Raw genomic sequence first — 18,875 nt, 5'->3', positions numbered from 1 at the left:
AATCAATTAAAGTGTTATTCTCTATCCTGGCCATGAATACAAAATTTGGTTAAGACATTTTAAAAATAAGAAAAATGCAATAGTTTTAACATTATAAAGTATTACAGGAAACAATAAATCCTGTTTATCAAAGTATCTGGTTTTACTGCCAGCATAACCACTCTACAAAGAAGAGTCGGATCCACTCAGGGCTAGTCTTTACACAGAGTTGCCTTTGGAAGCCAACCTCACATGCAAGTCTTTTTTTTAAATAGTGTTTTTATTTAAAATATTATTTAATATTTATTGATTTCTTTTTAAACAATATGAAGAGAACCTCTAGATTATATTATGGGTATTTTTTTCCTCTCTGCACTATGATACGTTATTGTACTACACTGTGTTGAGCTTGCATTTCTTCTTGTTTTCTTTATAGTGCATTCTGCATCCCTCACTCCCAAAAGTCTGCATTCTCTGTCCACCTGATCCCTAATAAAATTTAGGTGACCTTGTCTGCTAGAGCAGAAGTCTCCAAACCTTAATTATCATGCTCTCTTATCAGTAAGAATTTTTATTATGTAACTCAAATAAATGTATCTTTACATGTTAATAAATATATACTATTCAAAATATTGTGCACTATAAAGTATAAATTTAAAAAAATCAAAATTAAAAATAATAGTAGTAGAAGTCCTAATGCTTTCTTCCCACACTCCAGTAAGTCACCTTGGGTATCATCCCACTTTGAATGATCACTAATTTGTACAAATCATATCCTGGCCACAAAGGTACTGACTTTATTAGTTAATATTTTCCCCCATGTAAGTACACTAACGAAGCTGGCTATACCAGTTGGACTGGCCATCAGCACACGAACTAAACTGTCTACAGACTGGCCTCAGTGATAGCAAACAGTACGTGCTTAGTTAGCTATCAAGTCTAATATCAAAGGAAGGAGCTAATTATACCTCACCCTCCCAGGATTTGTGGTGGAAAATCACTGAGATAATCTCCCTTTTGCCATACAACATAAAATCATGAGAGGAACACCAGCGGGCAAAGGTCATGAGGGCCATCATAAAATAAATGGCAAGCAATATTCTTGGCATGGGAGATAAAACTGTGAATTATGGAAGGTCTCTAGAAAGCAGATTAGTAGTAACCTGGGGAGCAGGGAGAGAATGGAGAGTGAATGCTCTTGAATACAAGGTTTACTTTACGGAATGATAAAATGTTCTAAAATTATGGTTATAGTTGCACAACTCTCTAAGTGCATCTTAAAAACGATTAAATTGTATACTTTAAACTGGTGAGATTTATGTTATGTAAATTACATCTCAATAAAGCTATTAAAATAAAAAACAAGAAAAACTAAGTAAAAAAAGTCTCTGTCCTTCTGGACCTTACATTCCAGAACAATGCTGTCCAACAGAACTTCCTGCAATGATAGAAATGTTCTATACATGTCCAGTACGGTAGCCTCTAAGCACACGTGGCTATTGAGCACTTGAAATGTGGTCACTGCAAAAAAATGAACTGAACTTTTAAAATTTAATTTTAATAAATTTTAACAGCCACATGTGGATAGCGACTGACACACTGGACAACTTAGTGCTAGAAAGAGGGAAGACAATATACAAATAGCAAATAAATGTAGAGCATATAAAGTCATGATACATGTCATATAGAGGGGATGATGGAGCACTCCCCATCATGCAGATAGATATCTATAGAAATATGTCAGGTGCGTGTGTGTAGATACATACACACACATATATGTATACATATAAATATATATAGATATTCATTGTATCTATATGTGCCTCCATGTAATACAGATATTCAGATTATTTGAATACTGTAATATTTCAATTAATAGGAAAATTTTTTTATCCTTGTTGTATAATCTTCCTAAGCCTTTTTGAAAAAATAAATTAAAAAACTACTTTTGAAATCATTCCATGTGTTAAAAAAATGGTTTTTAATTCTACATACACAGTGACCATTATTTGGGTTCCTTTTCTACAGTACAGTGATTCTTACCATTTTGAGATCTGAGATCACTTTTGAGAATCTTGTAAAAGCTATTACCTCCTGCCTAGAAAAATTCGTATAAATAATATTTTATATACAAATCTGAGGATTCACCAACCACTCACAGCCTATCCAGGAACGTGACATTAAAAGTTCCTGTTATAATATACATTTAAATAATCAACAAGCTTGGAGATAAATAAAATATTGCTACATCATAGAGAATTATTTAATGAGCTTAGACTTTTCTTATGGTATCTCTGTGTACTGTAAAATGCACTCATTCATACTAACTTCATAAAGGACACGTAAGAACTCTGTAGAACAAAACTCTCTTTTCACTGAAGAATAAAAAAGACATGACTGAGAAACTAGAAGAAACAGGCAAAACTTTAGAAGAGCTACAAGAATCTCAGCCTGGTCACCTAATGGGTATGTTACTCAAACTCCCTAAGCCTCAAGTTTCCTTGTGTGCAAAATAGTTATAACAATAATGCTTATTTCACAAGATTGTTTTAAAACCGTAATGCCATAAAACTTATCAAGTGTTCAGTAAAGCAGCAAACTAAATCCATGCAACATTAATGGCACATTGGCAGAAATAGATCTCAATCTCATGTCAGTTTGGTATCAAAACTCATGATCCTAAGTACCCCTATGCTATCTGGAAATCCAGAAGATTATGAATTTATAACTGAGGAGAAACTTCTTATTGAAGAGTAGAAGATGGCTTGCTATGGAAAAAGAGCCAGAAAGACATGTTTGGCAACTCAGCTATCGCTTAGTAGCTATCAGACTTTGCATAAATAATTGCTTCAGGTCTTTCACTCTCTATTCCCACTGTAAAATGAGAATAACAACATCTACCTCACAGGATTTTCATCAGCAATAAAAAAGGCAATACAGGTAAAAGCTTTTTCCACCACATAATATCATTTCTCCTCTAAACTCATAATTTAACATGTGAAATGTTAGTTTTAATGCTATTAATACTAGTCTTACATGAAATAGTTAGAATAATAAATTCTACTTTCTGGAAAAAATTCATTATTAGCATAATTATACTGTCATAAAAGTACAAATGAAGCCTGGCATAAAACTTAATACATCAAAACGTGAAAAATGATCTTAAATCTTCTATTTTTTTTATGAGACAGAGAATCAACTTGAAAATTCCTAATTTACACAGTGTTTTTATTTTTTAAATGCTTACATTTTACCTACAAAAAAAAAAAAAAAAAGGATCTCTCCCTCCCCACTGGGGGAGAATGTGTGGGTGGAGTCACTTCAACCATCCCTACCCTGTACTAAGCAAATGCCAGCAAAAAGGCAGCACCCTTGCCCCTCACCACTAGGGGTGCAGCAGCTGCAGAGACTGGGGGGTGGACCATCTCTGCCCTGAACCAGGCAAATGACAATAGAGTCAGCTCCCCTTATCCTCCTAACGAGAGAATGGAAAGAAATTACAAAGATGAGGAAGGTGAAAAGGTGAAAAAGGGGATTCTTTAAATCTGTGTATGAAGTCCTGGGCATGCCCTCGGGTGCAATATGTAAAACTGATCAGAATCAACACAGCAGAAACTTCTAGTACTGAACTATGGTATGGAATACCACCTGCGTTTCAGAATGGTCTCTGGGTAGCAGACAAGCGAGGCAGAGCAGAATAGCACAGCCAAAACCGACTGAATTGTAACTAAGTGGGCAGTCGAATCTCAGCACAAAAGACAGCCAGCACACTCCTAGGATATCCCCAAGAGAAATTAAAGCATATGTCCATGCCAAAACCTGTACACAAAAAATTCATAGCAGCATTATTCACAGTAGCCAAAAGGTAGAAGAAACAACCCAAATGTCCATCAGCTGATAAAGAGAAAAGCAAATGTGGAATACCAGTACAATGAAACTTGACAACATGCTAAGTGAAAGAAGTCAGTGACAAAGACCATATAATTATATGATTCCATTTCTATGAAATGTCCATAATAAACAAGCTCGTAGAGAAAGTAGATTAGCAGCTGCCTAGATTAGTGGAATTGGTGGGTAGGGAAAATGGAAAGTGACTGCAAATCGGTGTGGGTTTGCCTTATGGGGTGATGAAAAAGTTCTAAAACTAGAGAGTGGTGATGGTTGCACCACTCTCTGAATATACTAAAGACCACTGAATCATACACTTTAAAATGGTATTATGACATGTATGAATATTATGGTATATAAATTATAACTCAATAAAGCTGTACTTTTAAAAAGTGAGCTAGGTCATACATGCCAAAACGAGTTGACTGCCTCCTAGAACAGAATGTTTAAATAGGAACAAGAGTCTCACACATAATACTCAAAATATCCAGGATACAATCCAAAATTACTTGCCATACAAAATCTCAACTCATTTGAGAAGAGATAATCAGCAGGTACCAGCACTGACATGACAAAGATCCTGGAATTATCTGTCAAGAATCTTAGAGCAGCTCTCAGAAAAATGGCCCAACAAGCAGCTGCAGACACTTTTGGAACAAATACAAAAATATAAGTTTCAGCAAAGAAACAGAAGACATAAAGAAGAACAAAATGGAAAAATATAATAAATGAAACTTTGTATAAAAACTCACAAGAGGTGTCCAAGAGCAGAATAGAGAAGATAGAGGAAAGAATCAGTGAATATAGAGATACGTAAATAAAAATCATCCAGTCTGAAGAGAGAGAAAACAGATTGAAGGAAATGAACAGAGCTTTAGTGACTCAAAAGTTAGTAACAAAAGATCTAACATATGTCTCATTGGAGTCACAGAAGGAGAGGAAAAAGTGTGGAGCTGAAAAAAATATCTGAAGAAATGATAACAGAAATTTTTGCAAATTTTGAAAAAGATATAAACTTACAGAACAAGAAGCTGAGCAAATAATAAACAAGGTAAACAAAGAATTCCACACCCAGACACATCATAACCAAATTTCTGAAAACCTAAGAGAAAAAAAAAGAAAGAAAGAAAGACAGAGGAAGATGACACACTACCTAGAGGAGAACAACAATTTGAATGACAACACATCCCTCATCAGAAACCTTGGCACCACTCACTACCTTAAATACTCCAGTTCTTAGGCAAAGGAAGATATGATCAAATTTGTGTTCTATCAAGCAAACTCTGGCAGCAATAAAGGACAGATTAGCAAGAGAAAAAAACAGAAACAGAGAGATCAATTAAAGGGCTACTGCAACAACCCAAGAAAGAAAACTTCAGGACTTTACAAAAACGATAGCTGGAGAGATGGCAAGGATGGCAAACCTTGAGAGAACGGCAGCAGCACATGCATATGCAGATCAAATCCTAAGAGAAATTCTGTCTCTTCAAAAGCAAGAATAACTGGGGAAAAGTGCCCGTTCAAGCCAAAGAGTGTGGGGGGAATCCTAAGGAAGAGGGAGCTGAAGATGGAGATACCCTAATTCCGTATATGAACCCACATAAGACTCAAGCTCAATCTGAGCTGCTCATGTGTGGGACAGACCAAAAAGCAGCTTATCACAGGCTCTGAGAAGTGAATTAAAATTTAAAACATCACAAAGTCTCAGACTAATCCCTGAGTGGCATGTGTGCATTTAGATCCAAAGGCTTGGAAAATGGAACGAAGATTAGAACCACTGCCCTCAGAAAGCAAGATAGAGAATTTGCTACTTGTACCTAACTGGTTAGTTGCCTACTAAATAAAAATAAGTAAATAAGTAAATAAATAAATCAGCATTCTCCAGGGAATAACAGGACCAAGAACCTACGTAACATTCAGAACATCCAGAATAAATCCAAAATCACTCAACATACAAAGAACCAGGAATATGTAACAGATTCTCAATGGAAAAGATAATCAATAGATGTCAATCCTGAGAAAATCCAGAAATTGGAATCATCAGACAAAGACGTTAGGTATTAAAACTGTACTCCATGGGGTAAAGGTAAAGACACTTAAATGAAATGAGAGAAGTTTTCAACAGGGAAATAGAAATCATAAAAAAGAACACGACAGAAATGTGGGGACTGAAAACTATATCTTAAATTTGAAAATGACTGGATGGGTTTGAAAGCATAGTGGAGACTGCAGAGGCAACAGTCAGTGAAGTTGATGATAGTTCAACAGAAACTGTACAATCTAAAGAAAGAAAAAAAAGAGTTAAAAAAAAAAAAGAGAGAACAGAGCCTTAAGAATTTTGTTTAAGCCTAACATTAGTATCACTGAAGTCCCAGAAAGAGAAGGGGAAAAGACTGGCGCAGAAAAATATATTTGAAGAAATAACGGTTTTTAGAAAAATCCTATATTTGTGAAAGACATAAATATAAATTCAAGATGCTCAGCAAACCCTAACCAGGGTAAATTCAAAGAAAGCTACACACAGATACATCAGAATCTGAACTGCTAAAAACAAAAGTTGTATAAAAAGCTTGAAAGTAGCTAGAAAAAAAATGTAATTATACATACAGGGGAAAAATAATTAGAATGACTGCAGATTTCCCTGCAGATTTCATAAACTATGCAGGCCAGAAGAGAGTCAAGCAACATCTTCAAAACACTGAAAGAAAGGAACTGTCAACCCAGAATTCTGTACTTGGGAAAATATCTTTCAGTAAAAAAGGCAAAATATTCTCAAAACAAGGAAAACTAAGAAAGTCCATCAGCAGCCGTCGTGCTCAAAAAGAAATCCAAAAGAAAGTGATGCAGACAAAAGGGAAATGACACTAAGAGTTAATTTATAACTTGAGAAATAAACAAAGAGCAAAAGGAAGAGCAGATATCTGAGAAAATATAAAAGACTATTTTCCTCCTCTTAGGTTCTTTAAAGTATGTATGATTGTTGAAAGCAAAATTTATAACTTTATCAGATGAGATTTGCCTACATGTAGATGTGATTATATGAAAATTACAGCAAAGGTCAGCAGGTGAGGATAAATGGACCTATATGGTTCCAAAATTTCTTAATTTTCCTGAAGTAATATATTACTAACTCTAAATAGACTATAAAAAGTTAGCTATGCATAGTGTAATCACTAGCACACTAGCATTACCACTAAAAAATAATACAAAGACATATACCAAAAGGGCCAACATAAAATTAAAATGGAATGCTAAAAAATATCCAAATACATTAAATGTAAAGAGTCTCAACAAACCAATATAAAGACAGAGATTATTAGACTGAATTTTATATATATATATATATATATATATATATATATATATATATTTCCATACACATACATACATACACACACACACATCATTCTTTCCAAGTCAAAAAGATACATCATGCAAACAATAAGCAGAAGAAAGCTAGTGTGGCTATTAATATCAAAGTAGATTTCAAAGTAAAAAGAATTACCAAAGAAAAAGAGATGGGAAATTATATTATGATGAATGGGTCCGTTCACCAAAAAGACGTAACAATTCTAACTGTATGTGCATCTCAAAAAAAGCTTCAAAATACAAGAAGCAAAACTGACAGAAATAAAAAGAAACAAATGATAAATTCATAAATACAGTGGGAGACTTCAACATTCCTCTTTCAGTAATCAACAGAACAAGTAGATAGAATATCATTAGGGATACAAGAGATCTAAATAATATAAACAACCAGCTGACCTTCTTGACATTTCTGTAACACTCCATTCAACAGCAGAATGTATATTCTTTGAACTGCACATGTAACATTCACCACGATAGACCATATTTTGTCCAAAAAACAAGTCTTAACAAATTTATAAAAACTAGAATCATAAAAGGTATGTTCTTTGAACATAATGGAATTTAACTAGAAATAAATAAAAAAAGCTCTGGTAAATTCCCAAATATTTGGAAATTAAACAAAACAGTTCTACATAAGCCAAAGAGAATGTCTCAAGGTAAATCATAATTTGGTTCAATTACACTGAATGAAAATCAAAGTACTACATACCATAATATGTGAGATTCAGCTAATGCAGTGCTTAGAAGAACATGTATAGCATTCAAATGCTTTTATTAAAAGGAAGAAACATCTCAAATTAATGATCTAAGCTTTTCATCTTAAGAAACTAGAATAAAAAAAGCAAGTTAAAACCAAAGGAAGCAGGGATTCCCTGGCGATCCAGTGGTTAAGACTCGGGGCTTTCACTGCCACGGGCCTGGGTTCAATCCCTGCTCAGGAACTAAGATCCTGCAAGCTGCGTGGCATGGCAAAAATAAAATAAAATAAAATAAAAAAAGGAAGCAGCAATCAATGCAACTGAAAAAACAACAAAAGAAAAAATAGCAGGAATCAATGAAACCAAACACATATTCTTTGAAAAGATTGATAACATTAATGTCCAGCCAGACTAAGCAAGAAAAAAGAAAGAAAACATAAACTACCAATATCAGAAATGGAAGAAGAAATATCACTAAAGACCCCACAGACTTTAAAAGGATGATAAGGAAATATTATGAACAACTTTATGCCCATAAATTTGAAAACTTAGACGAAATGGAACCATTCTCTGTGAGATACAATCTACCAAAACTCACTCAAGAAATAGATAAAATGAATAGCCTGCATCTATTTAAAAAATTGAGTTCACAGCTGCAAGCCTTCCACAAAGAAATTCCAGGCCCAAATGGCATCACTGATGAATTTACCAAACATTTAAGAAAAAAGTAATACCAAGTCTACATAAATCCTTCCAGAAAACATAAGAGGGAGCATTTCCTAACTCATTTTATAAGGTTAGCAATACACCATGATAAGGAAACCAAAGACATTTCAAGAAAAGAAAATTACAGAACAATATCTCTCATGAACACAGAAGCAAAAATCCTCAATGAAATATTAGCAAATTAAATCCAGCAATATATAAAAAGTATAATAAATTGGGACCAAGTGGAGTTTACCCCAGGAATGTAAGGCTGATTAAACATTTTAAAATCAATCAATTTAATTCACCAATATTAACAAACAAAAGAAGAAAAACCAAACGACTGTCTCAATAGATATAGAAGAAACATGTGACAAAATTCAACATCCATACATGACTGTAAATGGAAAAACTCTCAGCATTTTTCCTCCTGTGTAGGCAAAAATCCAGTTCTTCTCTGCTGTGTGCTTCTTCCCCATAAGTCTCCTTTACTATTCACACAACCTTCGCTTCCGGTCACCAGATGTACAGAGGTTTTTCCCCACCACCAAGGAATTCACAGGCAACAGCAGAGTGTCCAAGAATTCAACTCAATTCTGACACTATCTAACAGGAAACAGCATCAGATTCCACAGGTTAAGGTTTCAGTCCCACAAGACTGCCCCCCCACCGAACCCTGCCCCACTTCAGAAACCAGTTGCAAGCCCAGATACCACCTATGCTTCTGACCAACTGGCCATAGACTGGGGGATCCAAGGACCCCTTCCTTGGGTTTAATTAATTTGCTAGAGAGGCTCACAGAACTCAGACAAACATTTTATTTACTAGATCACTAGTTTATTATAGAAGGATATAATTCAGGAACAGCCAGATAGAAGAGCTACATAGGGTAATACATGGGCAAAGCGGTTCAGTGTTTCCCTGTCCTGTTAAGGTGCATCACTCTCCCAGCACCTTCATGTGTTCACTAGAAGCTCTCTGAACTTTGGGGATTTTATGGAGGCTTTATCATGTACGCATGATTGATCGTATCTCTACTTTCAGCCATTCTCCCTTCTCAACAGAACAGGGCCCAGGGCTGAAGATTCCAAGCTTCAAACCATGACTTGGCCTTTCTGGTAACTAGTCCTCATCCAGAAGCCATCCAGGAGCTACTACTATCACTGGGGAAATTACAAGGGTTTCAGCAGCCCTGTGTTAGGAACAAAGGTAAAAGACGAACATTAGAACAAGAGATGCTTCTAGTGTTCTTATCACTTAGCAAATTATAACGGTTTTAGGAACTCTATGCCAGGAACCAGGGGCAGAGACCAATATACATTTTTCCGTTATCTCAACTCTCAAAATTAGGAATAGTAGGGAACTTCTTGAACCTAACAAAGGGCATTTATTTTTAAAAAGCCTGCAACTAACATGATACTTCATGTTTAAAGACTGAATGTTTTCCACCTAAGATTGGAAACAAGGCAAGGATATCCACTCTTGTACTCATATTCAACATCAGGTTGAAGGTCCTAGCGAGTACAACAGAACAAGAAGAAAAATAAGGGCATATAATGGGAAAGGAAGAAGTAAAACAGATGCTATGATCATCTGTATAGAAAGCCCCAAAGAATCTACAAAAAAAAGCTACTGAAACTGAGTTTAGCAACATTGCAGGATACAAGGTCAATATCCAAAAATCAACTGCATTTCTACATAATGAAAAAGAACAATTAGAAACTGAAATTAAAAGAAACTATCAATTACAATAGCATCAAAGAATATAAACTATTTAGGTATAAATCTAACAAAATATATGCAGTATCTGTACCTGAAAAAAGAAATCAATGAAAACCCAAATAAATGAAGAAATATATCACGTTGATGGACTAGAAAATTCAATATTGTCTAGATGTCAATTCTTCCCAAAATGATCTCTTGAATCAACACAATCTCAATCAAAATCCCAGCTTTTTTTTTTTAAGAAATTGACAAACTGATTCTAAAATTTATGTGGAAAAGCAAATGAACTAGAAAAACCAAATGAATTTTCAAAAATAGAAGCAGAGTTGGAGGAATCTCACTATCTAATTTTAAGTCTTACTATAAAGGGACTTTCCTGGTGGTACAGTGGTTAAGAACCTGCCTGCCAATGCAGGGGACACGGGTTCAAGCCCTGGTCCGGGAAGATCCCACATGCCACAAAGCAACTAAGCCCCTGGGCCACAACTACTGAGCCTGCGCTCTAGAGCCCGCGAGCCACAACTACTGAGCTCATGTGCCGCAACTACTGAAGCCTGCACACCTAGAGTCCATGCTCCACAACAAGAGAAGCCACCACAATGAGAAGCCCGCACACCGCAACGAAGAGGCAACCACTCGACACAACTAGAGAAAGCCCTCACGCAGTAACAAAGACCCAACACGGCCAAAAATAAATTTAAAAAAGAAAAAGACTTACTATAAAGATCCAGTAGTCAAAAGAAAGGCATTTCCCAAAGGACAGACACATGAATCAATAGAACAGAACAGAATCAAGAAATAGATACAGAGAGAGAGACGTCCACCTGATTTTCAACAAAGGGGCAAAAATGTCAATGAAAAAAGGATAGTCTTTTCAAGAACTAGTCATTCCATAATGAAAAAAGGATCAATTTACCAATAGGATATAATACAAAATTTCATGCACCTAATAACAGAGCTTCAAAATACATGAAGCAAAAACAGATGCAACTGCAGAGAAACAGATAATTACAAAATTATAATTGAAGATTTCAATACCCCCTCTCAATAACTGACAGAAACAGAAAATCAGAAAGGTTTTAGAAATCTTACACATAACATCATACTTAATGGTTAAAGATTGAATATTTTTCCTTTAAATCAAAAACAAGACACAGCCAACCACTCTTATCACCTGTATACATCACTGTAATGGAGGTTCTAGCCAGTGAAATAAGGCAAGAAAAAAGAAATGAAAGGCATCCAGATTGCAGAGAAAAGGCTTATAGTATTTTTACTTGAGGACAACATAATCATCTATGTAGAAAGTCATAAGGAATCTACAAAAACTACTACTACAGCTAATAAGTGAGGTCAGCAAAATTGAAGGATACGAGACCAAATACAAAAACCAGTTGTATTTCCATATTTTATAAACACACACACACACATATATATAATTTACAACAGCAGCAAAATATATTAAATACTTAGAGGAAAATCTGACAGAAGAGTTGTAAGACCTGTTCACTGAAAACTTTTAAATATTTTTGAGAGATTAAAGAAGACCTAAATAAATGGAGAGATATACCATGTTCACGGGTGAGAAAACTCAATATCGATAAGGTGTCAACTGTCCCCAAGACTGATGTATAGATTCAATACAATCCCAAATAAAACCCCAGCAGGCTTTTTTGTAGAAACTGACAAGCTGATTCTGAAATTCATGTGGAAATGCCAAGGACATAGAATAGCCAAAATAACTGAAAAAGAACAAAATTGAAGGACTTAAACTCCCTGAATTCAAGACTTATAAAGCTATAATAATCTTGACATACAAATAGATCAGTGGAACAGAGTCCAGAAACAGACACACAAATATACGATCAACTGGTTTCAACAAAGTTGCCAAGCCACTTTAGTAGAGAAAGGATAGTTTTTTTCAACAAATGGTCCTAGAATAATTGGATATCTATATGAAAAAAAAAAAAAATTGAGATCCATACCTCTCACTAGATGTGGAATTAACTCAAAATGGACTATAAACCTAATTGTAAAATCTAAAACCACAAAACTTCTAGGAAAAATAAATAATCAAAGAAAATCTTTGGTTTAGGCAAAGGCTTCTTAGATATTGTGCCAAAAGCACAATCCATAAAAGGAAAAAAATGATAAACTGGAATTGAAATTTAAAACTTCTGTTCTTTGAAAGCACTGTTAAGAGAATGAAAAGACAAGCCCCAACATGGGAGAAAATATTTGTCAATGATATATCTGATAAGGAACTAGTATCTAGAATATATAAAGAACTCATAAAAATCAATAATAAGAAAAAACAATTTTAAAAATGTGCAAAAGATATGAACAGATACCTCACCAAAGAAGATCTACAGATGGCAAGTAAGCACATGATAAGATGCTCTCATTAGTCATTAGGGAAATGCAAAATAAAACCACAATGAGATACCACTACACACCTATTAGAACCGCTAAAATTTAAGACTGACCATACCAAGGGTTGGTGAGGGTGTAAATTAACTAGAACATTCACACCCTGCTGGTGGGAATGTAAAAGATACAACTACTTTGAAAAAGAGTTTTGTCATTTTGTTAGAAATCTATAGTGAAGGAAAGCGGCTCAGTTAGTTGCCTGGGGACAGGGAGAGGCAGCAGAAAGGAGAGGGAGGGAATACAAAGGGGCACATGGAACTTTTGAGTGTGATTGATATTTTTATGATCTTGATTGTGGTGATAGTTTAACAGGTACATACATATGTCCAAACTTTTAAAATTGTACACTTTATTGCATGTCAATTACACCCCAATAAAGCTCTTAAAAATAATTTTTTAAGAAAAAATTACAATTGTAATTAAATAATTTTGAAAGTGCTAAAAAGTAAAAATAGTGCTATAAGAGTACATAACGAGGGGTCACATAGTCTGAGGAGTCAGAAAAGCTTCCTTTAGACACTAGTATAAGCTAAAATTCAAAGGATGCTTAGTAATCAGTCAAGCAAAGACCACATAGGAAAGACGGTTCAGAGACATGTATGCATATGTGTGAAATGCCCTGAGTCCAAAAGGAATGTGACACTTTCAAGGAACTTTAAAAGACCCAAGCAGGAAAACAGGAAGGGTGAGTCTGATCTGCTAAAGGAACCAAATTATGTAGACACGTGGTCTTGAAAACCATGCTAGTACAAGCAATTTATCAATTTAGGATCTTAGAAACACTCAATTTAAATTATTTTAAAATCTATTGTGTGATTTTATGGTTTAATAAAGTAAAAAGAACCCATGGATATAAATTGCATATTATAATCTTAGTTTGAAATAAAGAAGAGCTGGGGACAGGGAATATTCAATTTAACTTTATAGTTACTGATAGCTTCCCTATTATTATTAAAAAGGATTCCAAATATGTACGTGTGTGTGTGTGGGTGTGTGTGTATACACACATATGTTGGGGTTTGTTTTTTAATAATAACTTAGGGAAAATATTGACACATTTAACCCTGCCACTTTCTGTTTACAATAGCAACCTCACTCCTGATATTATATCTTCATTTTGCTGTCAAAATAGAAATAGACTACTTCCATTATAAATGTGTGAAATTCATTATCCATACTCGACTGACTTAAGAGGTTTAAAAAATATCTATATACATTAAACACACAATAAGATTTAATAGATGATTTTAGAGAAATATTCAATAAATATGTTTTAATAATAAATATACATTTATAAAATATTCACAATATAATGAGTTATTTTCCAATCTCAGAATGTTAATATCAGTTATTTTGTTTACCTAAGAGAAATTAGAAGTCTTAGGTTCCTAAGTCACATAAGCAAGAAAATGTCCAAGTTTGAACTCAAATTATTAATTTATAAAAACATAAATCTCAACTACTCTACAAAAATAATTCTAAAGAACTGGCTTCTAATAGAGAATGTTATTCATTCAAATAGTTCATAGCAAAACATTTTCTACTCCAATGTTATACTAAGCTACCCAAGTAAATGTAATTCACATTTGCATATATATCCTTGATTATTATATTTCAAATTGGCACTGTCCTCTCTGATTCTCAGTCCTAAGTCTTTTAGTCCAGCTTTAGCTGAAGATCAGTGTTCATTCTGTTTTACCTATGAGAGGAAGGGCTTGTAATTCTGAGAGTTATATTCTTTTCAAATGGAAACAGAAGACTGAAATCAATCCTAAGAGAACTGAAGTACCACTTTTGATACCATATTTGCTTCTGCATTTCTCCCCCAACCATCAATCTTCCGTTCTAAAGAAGCATTTAAAGGATACTCATTCCCTAGTGAAATCCCTACAGTAGGAAAAAAGCTATGTTACCATGGAACCAGCCAATTAATTTTGACACCTGCTTACCAAGATTGATCATTTTTGATGTCTGTTTGTTAGGTGGCTATCCTTCAGTTAAGTAAAAGATTTTCAAGATAATTAATGAAGTGAGAATTTCCAGTTAAAGTCTTTCCCACTGTGCTATTATTTCAAATGCTGGATAAAACAAGCCACCATCCTCAAATAAACCTTTCTTAGCTTAGCATGTACTTTACCAGGAAGAAATCTTTTCTTCTAAATTGATTCTTCCCTTTAACATTAAATACCACTTTTTTCTTTATGCTAAGAGAATACATAACAAAACACAGAGTTGTACCAGTTATATTTACTCTAACTAATAGCTTGTATTCCACAGAGAAATGAAAAAGTACTTACTAATAGCGTACAATGAATCATAGGAAACAGCTTCCAAGGAAATGAATATTCAATGATTAGTCCAGGGCTTATTGTTATTTACCTATATCTATATAAAAAAACAACAACAACTAGTCCTCTTTTACTCACTAATGTATCTTTCACGAACACCAACCATCTCTCTATATTATTTAAGCTGGTTTTAACTTGATCTGTGATCTTTCCTACTAACTGAGACAACCTCTGCTAGTGAGGTTACAGGCTGCTGATCTAGCTGATTAGCAATTCCACTACTATAAAATGTAGACAGAAGCTTCTTAGAACTGCAGCAATTTCTGTCCTCTTTAGAGAAATGGAGCAATTCCACCCACCCAAAGGCCAATGTCCCTAACTTACACATGAATCAGGCAATCTTCCTATTTATGTACCAAAGGATATTAAAAAATGGATGTGGCTTTTTTCATTGTTGACTACCAGTTCATATGTTCAAAATCCTCTCTTGCTAGGTAAAGAGGCTGGCTGTTATGATCAAAGCAAAAGTTTAAGAGCATTTAAGTTATAAAGACTGCTAACAAGCACAATTCGATAAGATATCTTTGCAGACCTTGAAACACTTCTTTAAACTTTTAATTAGTACCTCCACCGAATTTTGTTTAAATATAAAACTACAGTACTATGCTAATTTGTGAAATTATGAAGCTAGGAAACATTTTAACTTATTGCTACAAATGACTTTCATAAAACTTCATTCTGAGATTTCACTTCCAAAAACTTCCTGTCAATTAATTTAAATAGTAAGATCTACTTAAATTAAAAAGTCCCATTTTTAAAAATACATTTTTACAATGAGTTTTCAGGGGCACTGTCTTAACTGGCAAGTTTTTTTTCAAAAAAAGGAAAATATGCTGTTTAAAACTCCCAGGAAATTTTCCTGTCATACATTATTAGCAGGTGAACCATATTCCTACCTTTGCCTTAGAGCCCAAGAGACAGTTCACTTAGATTTTGCTATCACCCTGACAACAAGTAATCTACATAGTGCAATTTCAGAGCTACTAACCCAGCCAGCAAACTTCATGTGAAGTATCTAGAAGACCAAGAAGTTGACGTACTTAGTGACTGTTATGTGCAAGTTGTCAGATGGACACCCTATTGGCCTCAACTATCTTATCTGCTGCTCCCCCCACATTCACCCATTTCTTTTCTTATCAGACAGCAACGCAATAAACATCAACCAATGGGGGAAAGTATCTTTACTGTCCTAAAGCAAGCTCCTTAGGGCCTTGAGCTTCAAAAAAACGAAAGTGATGCTCCCACACAACAGCTGACAGTCAAAGAACCAGTTAGAAAAATCTTTTATCTCCACCACATTAAAAAGTCCCGGTATTTCATCCTCTTATCTAACCCAAAGTCACTCTTGCATTTCTCAATTCAAGACTGTCCTCGCAAATTCAACATAGTATATTGGCTTAAAGTAAACGTTCTAGAGTTAGGCTGGCTGATTTGGATTGCCTCGATTTCCCTCTGTAAAACCAGTAAAGTAATTCTAGTAACTCAGAGTTGTTGTGAGAAACAAACAAGATAACCCACGTAACGGGCTCAGAACAGTGTTTGGCACATAGTAAGGCCATCATAAACTCTACTTATGATCACTATTACTAAATACACTAACATGTTAGCAGTGCTTACCTCTAGAGAGGGGAGTAGGATGGGGAAGAGGGAGGTACTGGTAGACCAGAACTTTTAACCTTTAAACTTCCGTATTGTTTGAATGCTTCACAATGCGCAAGTATTTCACGAGTTACGTGCATAATTTTTGATTAAAAAATAGTGTCCTAACAAAATGGTGTTTGCCACCGTAACTGAGTGTGAAAATTTTGACGATCAGGGGACCAGAGTCGCTGCGGACAGGTGGACCATCGGGGAAAGGCTTCGCGTCCACGGCGGTCGGTGCGAGACGCAGGGCCCAAAGTCCCCGAGGCGCGAGGGCTGGAGGGGGACAGCGCGGGCCCCGCTCCCGCAGCGCTGCGGGTCGCTCCCAGCCGGGGGACCCGGGGCCGAGAGAAGGGGGGAGGCCGCGACGGGTGCGGGGCAGGGCTGAGGTTCGGGGTCCGGCGAAGGCACTTACTTGAACCTGCCCTGGCAGTGCTGGCACTGGTCCCCCACCCAGCCCGGGTCGCAGAGGCAGGTGGAGTTGACACAGCGGCCCGAGAAGCAGGAGCCGGTCCTCTCGCAGAGCTTGGACTGGGACACCTGCGCGTAGAGCGCCAGGTAGAGGAAGCCATAGCACAGCAGCCAGCTATTCCTGTCCAGCAACCAGAAGGAGGCGCCGCCGCCGCTGCCGCCGCCGCCGCCGCCGCCGCCCGCCGGCCGAGCTCTCCACGGCCCCGGGGCCGCCGGCTGCGGGGGACCAGTGCGGGCCCGGCCCCCCGGTTCCATCTTTCCCAGCGCCCCTGCCCGGCCGGGATGCGCTCTCGGGCGCCTACAGGGATGCTTCAGAGGGGAAATCTGGCCGGAGAGGAGAACACCGCGCCGCTGCCGCCGCCGCTTCTCCTCCTCACCGGCGCCTGCCCCAGTCCCGCTCCCCGGTCAGGAGGGACAGATCCCAGCCGCTGTCGCCTCCGCTCGGCTCCCTCCAGTCGCACTCGGGCATCGCCTCTCCTTCTCCTGACCTTGTCCGCAGCAGGCCGAGCCCACCGCCACGGCGCCCCGGGCCGGGCCGGAGGCGGGGAGCGGGAGATGCAGGCTGCGCGGGGCGCTCCGGAGGGGACCTGCGGGAGGGGGAGGGGGACCCAGCGCGCGGCCCCGCCTCGCCCACGGCTCGCGCCAACCTCCTCAGCTCCCAGCCCGGCGCGCCCGGGAGGGCGGGGGCCACGGGAGCCCCGAGGTGGGCGCGCCCAACGCGGGAGGGGGGACTCGGGAAGCGGGGTTCAGCCTCGCCCGCCCCGGCCGGCCGCCGGCGGCCCCCCAGAAGCCATTTTCTCTCCGGTAACGTTAGCCAGATGCCGGTGCTGCCTTTAGAGCCCGCGGCGTGCTGGGCCGCCTCCCCTTCTCGCGCGTGCCTCCGCTCCTCCCCACACAGGCCCTGCGCGTGGTCTCGCCCCGCCCCGACAGGGACCAGGGACTCCTCCGCGCGTCCGCACAGCCCGGCCCGCCGGATGAGGGGAGAGCGGCCCGCCAGGTGTGGCGCGCGGGCCCGCCGTGCCCTTCCCCTCGGCGCGCCTGGGAAGTCGGCCCTGCTCGCACCGCGCGCCTCCTGAACCCCCCCAAACGTAAGATCAGATCGGGACCGGCTTCGCAGCTTCAGCAGAAAATAAGCCCTTCCCGTCCGCTGTCTACAGCTGCAAAAGTGCAGCACTTTTCCCCCAGCGCTCCCCGCTTCCTCCGTCCCATCCTCCAGCCTATTTCTTTTTTTCTGAAAAGAGAAAAACTCCAACAACACACAAAGAGCTGAGCATGTGCAGCAGGCAAAAGTCTTAAAGGCACCGCACTCCGACCACTTTATGGGGTCCGCAAGAACGGAAAGGGGCGGGGGCTAGGGCCTGCGGGGGTCGCGGGGCCGGTTCCGCAGAGGGACCGCTCCCAGGGGGAGCCATTTCTTGCGCGGAAATAGTGACTCCCCCGCCCCCAACAAAGAGCTGCGAGGTTCTGAGCCCCGGGCACGCCGCCCCTCTCCGACGCTGCCTCGGAACCCCAGGTATCTCCTTTTCTGCTTGTCAGTGTTTCCTCCTCCATCTGGGACAATATTCTGCCTTGAAAAATATTGCAACACCGGGGCTTTTTTCAGAAGAGCAGAAATGATGCC

At 38.2% G+C, this 18,875-nt stretch overlaps 1 protein-coding gene across 1 annotated transcript in view; it reads right to left on the bottom strand.

Moving 5' to 3' along the window:
- ATRNL1 (attractin like 1) overlaps nucleotides 1-17,509 on the bottom strand; it is a 684,787-nt gene extending 667,278 nt beyond the window's left edge. The window contains exon 1 of the mRNA XM_068549055.1: nucleotides 17,199-17,509. Coding sequence (XP_068405156.1) covers nucleotides 17,199-17,509 — 311 coding nt within the window. The remainder of the gene's footprint in view (nucleotides 1-17,198) is intronic.
- Nucleotides 17,510-18,875: the final 1,366 nt, after the last annotated feature.

The sequence above is a fragment of the Eschrichtius robustus genome, chromosome 7 (genome assembly GCF_028021215.1).
Source record: "Eschrichtius robustus isolate mEscRob2 chromosome 7, mEscRob2.pri, whole genome shotgun sequence".
NCBI classification, from domain to species: Eukaryota; Metazoa; Chordata; class Mammalia; order Artiodactyla; family Eschrichtiidae; genus Eschrichtius; species Eschrichtius robustus.
Note: the sequence above shows the minus strand (reverse complement) of the source record. Positions and strands in the feature narration are given on the sequence as shown.